This window comes from Coturnix japonica, unplaced genomic scaffold, assembly GCF_001577835.2.
Source record: "Coturnix japonica isolate 7356 unplaced genomic scaffold, Coturnix japonica 2.1 chrUnrandom696, whole genome shotgun sequence".
Classification (NCBI taxonomy): domain Eukaryota; kingdom Metazoa; phylum Chordata; class Aves; order Galliformes; family Phasianidae; genus Coturnix; species Coturnix japonica.
In genome coordinates, this window is record NW_015440060.1 from 7,099 (window position 1) to 10,742 (window position 3,644).

Here is a 3,644-nt window from a genome sequence, read left to right on the forward strand (position 1 = left end):
CCCATATCCCCCTATGGACCCCTTTATCCCCCTATAGGATCCCCATATCCCCCTATAGGCTCCCCATAGCACCCCTATATCCCCCCATAGCACCCCTATATCCCCCTATGGCCCCCCATATCCCCCTATAGCCCCCCCATATCCCCCTATAGGGGGGATGGGGGGGTGGTTGTGGGGCACAGAGGCCCCATTGTCCCCTATGGGGCCGTGGGGGTGACAGCGGCGCGATAGGAATCTGGCTGTGGGCAGCAAGTGGGGGAGGGGGGGACCCTATAGGGGGACCCTATAAGGGGGGATATGGGGACAGGGGACCCTATAAGGGTTGGGGGGATCCTATAAGGGGTGATATGGGGATAGGGGACCCTATAAGGGGGGATTATGGGGATAGGGGACCTTATAAGGGGGGATTATGGGGATAGGGGACCCTATAAGGGGGGATTATGGGGATAGGGGACCCTATAAAGGGGGGATATGGGGACAGGGGACCCTATAAGGGGGGATTATGGGGATAGGGGACCCTATAAGGGGGGATATGGGGACAGGGGACCCTATAAGGGGGGATTATGGGGATAGGGGACCCCATAAGAGGGGATATATGGGGACAAGGTCAGTGGTGACCCTATAGGGTCCTTATGGGGTCATTGGAGTCCCCATAGGGTCCTTATGGGGTCAGTGGTGTCCATATAGGGTCCTTATGGGGCCATTGGAGTCCCTATAGGGTCCTTATGGGGCATTGGAGTCCCTATAGGGTCCTTATGGGGTCAGTGGTGTCCCTATAGGATCCTTATGGGGTCATTGGAGTCCCTATAGAGTCCTTATGGGGGCATTGGTGTCCCTATAGTTGCCTTATGGGGCATTGGTGTCCCTATAGGGTCCTTATGGGGTCAGTGGTGTCCATATAGGGTCCTTATGGGGCCATTGGAGTCCCTATAGGGTCCTTATGGGGCCATTGGAGTCCCTATAGGGTCCTTATGGGGTCAGTGGTGTCCCTATAGGGTCCTTATGGGGCATTGGTGTCCCTATAGGGTCCTTATGGGGCCATTGGAGTCCCTATAGGGTTCTTATGGGGCATTGGAGTCCCTATAGGGTCCTTATGGGGGCATTAGAGTCCCTATAGGGTCCTTATGGGGGCATTAGAGTCCCTATAGGGTCCTTATGGGGTCAGTGGTGTCCCTATAGGGTACTTATGGGGGCACTGGAGTCCCTATAGGGTCCTTATGGGGTCAGTGGTGTCCCTATAGGGTCCTTATGGGGCATTGGAGTCCCTATAGAGTCCTTATGGGGCATTGGTGTCCCTATAGGATCGTTATGGGGTCAGTGGTGTCCATATAGGGTCCTTATGGGGCCATTGGAGTCCCTATAGGGTCCTTATGGGGCCATTGGAGTCCCTATAGGGTCTTTATAGGGTCAGGCTGTGCCTGGCACCGTACTGAGGCCATAGGAGACAATGGAGAACAATGGGGCCAAGCAGGAGAACAATGGGACAATGGGGGACAATGGGGACAATGGGGGCACTGTGGGTGGGCCGGATGTGGGGGGGTCACCGGATGTCCCCCCCCCCCATTAATCCCCTATAGGTCATGGCCCCCCCCCCATCCATGGAGCTGCTGGTGCTGACGGTGCTGCTTATGGGAACAGGTATGGGGGGGGGGCCTATATCCCATTATAGGGTCATATAACCCCATTATAGGGTCCTATATCCCATTATAGGGTCCTATATCCCATTATAGGGTCCTATACCCCATTATAGGGTCCTATATCCCATTATAGGGTCTTATAGCCCATTATAGGGTCCTATAACCCCATTATAGGGTCCTATATCCCATTATAGGGTCTTATACCCCATTATGGAGTCTTATAGCCCATTATAGGGTCTTATATCCCATTATGGGGTCTTATATCCCATTATGGGGTCTTATAGCCCATTATAGGGTCCTATATCCCATTATAGGGTCCTATATCCCATTATAGGGTTCTATAGTCTGTTATAAGGTCCTATACCCCCATTATGGGGTCCTATAACCCCATTGTAGGGTCCTATATCCCACTGTAGAGTCCTATAGCCCATTATAGAGTCCTAGAACCCATTATAGAGTCCTATAAGCCCATTATATAGGCCCCCCCCTATAGGCCCCATAGGCCTCAAAGGCCCCCATAGGACCCCATAGCCCCCCATAGGACCCCTATAGGCCCCCCATAGGACCCCATAGCCCCCCATAGGACCCCATAGACCCTCATAGGACCCCCCTCACCCCATAGATCCCATAGGACCCCATAGACCCCCATAGGCCCCCACAGGCCTCATAGGCCTCATAGGCCCCCATAGGCCTCATAGGCCCCATAGGCCCCCATAGGCCTCATAGGCCCCCATAGGCCCTCACAGGCTTCATAGGCTCCATAGGCCCCCATTGGCCTCATAGGCCTCTGTAGGCCTCATAGGCCCCCACAGGCCTCATAGGCCCCATAGGCCTCAAAAGCCTCTACAAGCCCCCATAGGCCTCATAGGCCCCATAGGCCTCAAAGGCCTCTACAGGCCCCCACAGGCCTCATAGGCCCCTCATAGGCCCCCACAGGCCTCATAGGCCCCTCATAGGCCCCCACAGGCCTCATAGGCCCCATAGGCCTCTGTAGGCCTCATAGGCCTCATAGGCCCCATAGGCCTCAAAGGTCTCATAGGCCTCTGTAGGCCTCATAGGCCCCATAGGCCTCAAAGGCCTCATAGGCCTCAAAGGCCTCTACAGGCCCCCACAGGCCTCATAGGCCCCATAGGCCTCTACAGGCCTCCATAGGCCCCCATTGGCCTCATAGGCCCCATAGGCCTCTACAGGCCTCCATAGGCCCCCATTGGCCTCATAAGCCTCTGTAGGCCTCATAGGCCCCCCATAGGCCCCCACAGGCCTCATAGGCCCCCGTAGGCCTCTACAGGCCCCTATAGCCCCCCATATCCCCCCATAACCCCCCTTTCCCCCCTATTTTAGGCTGTATTTCCGCCCCTTGGGCCGCCTGGATGCCACCCAAGATGGCGGCTCTTTCCGGTACGTGCGTTCAACTTCCGTGTCGTTTCGATTACCCGGAAGAACTTCGCCCGGCTTCTATCGGTGGTTTATGGTATTTCGGGAGCCCGTATCCTAAAAATTACCCCCCGGTTGTGGCTCGTTCCCGTCCATCATCCGCCGTTCATGAGAGTTTTGCCGGTAGAGCTTCGTTTTTAGGTGACCCGACCGGACGTGATTGTACTTTAAATATCGCGAGACTCAGCGAGGAATTGGCGGGGAAATATTACTTCCGGGGTGACCTCGGGGGTTACAATCAATACAGCTTCAGTGAGCACGCCGAGCTCGATGTGTGGGGTGAGGCCTATGGGGTCCTATGGGGGTCTATGGGGGTCTATGGGAGGTCTACGGAGGCCTATTGGGGCCTATGAGGCCTATGGGGGCCTATGAGGCCTGTGGGGGCCTATAGAGGTCCTATGGGGTCTACGGGGTCCTACGGGGTCCTATGGGGGTCTATGGGGTCTTATGGGGGACTATGGGGGTCTACGGGGGTCTATGGGAGGTCTATGGAGGCCTATTGGGGCCTATGAGGCCTATTGGGGCCTATGGGGCCTATGAGGCCTATGGGGGCCTATGGGGTTCTATGGGATG

The 3,644-nt window shown here is 55.9% G+C and overlaps 1 protein-coding gene across 1 annotated transcript; it reads left to right on the top strand.

The window, feature by feature from the left end:
• The first annotated feature begins 1,544 nt into the window (after positions 1–1,544).
• On the top strand, positions 1,545–3,436 carry LOC107307600 (Schwann cell myelin protein-like). The gene is made up of 2 exons (XM_015851124.2): positions 1,545–1,638; positions 2,979–3,436. The coding sequence occupies exons 1-2, from the start codon at positions 1,581–1,583 to the stop codon at positions 3,422–3,424; spliced, it is 504 nt and encodes a 167-aa protein (XP_015706610.1). The 5' UTR covers positions 1,545–1,580; the 3' UTR covers positions 3,425–3,436.
• Positions 3,437–3,644: the final 208 nt, after the last annotated feature.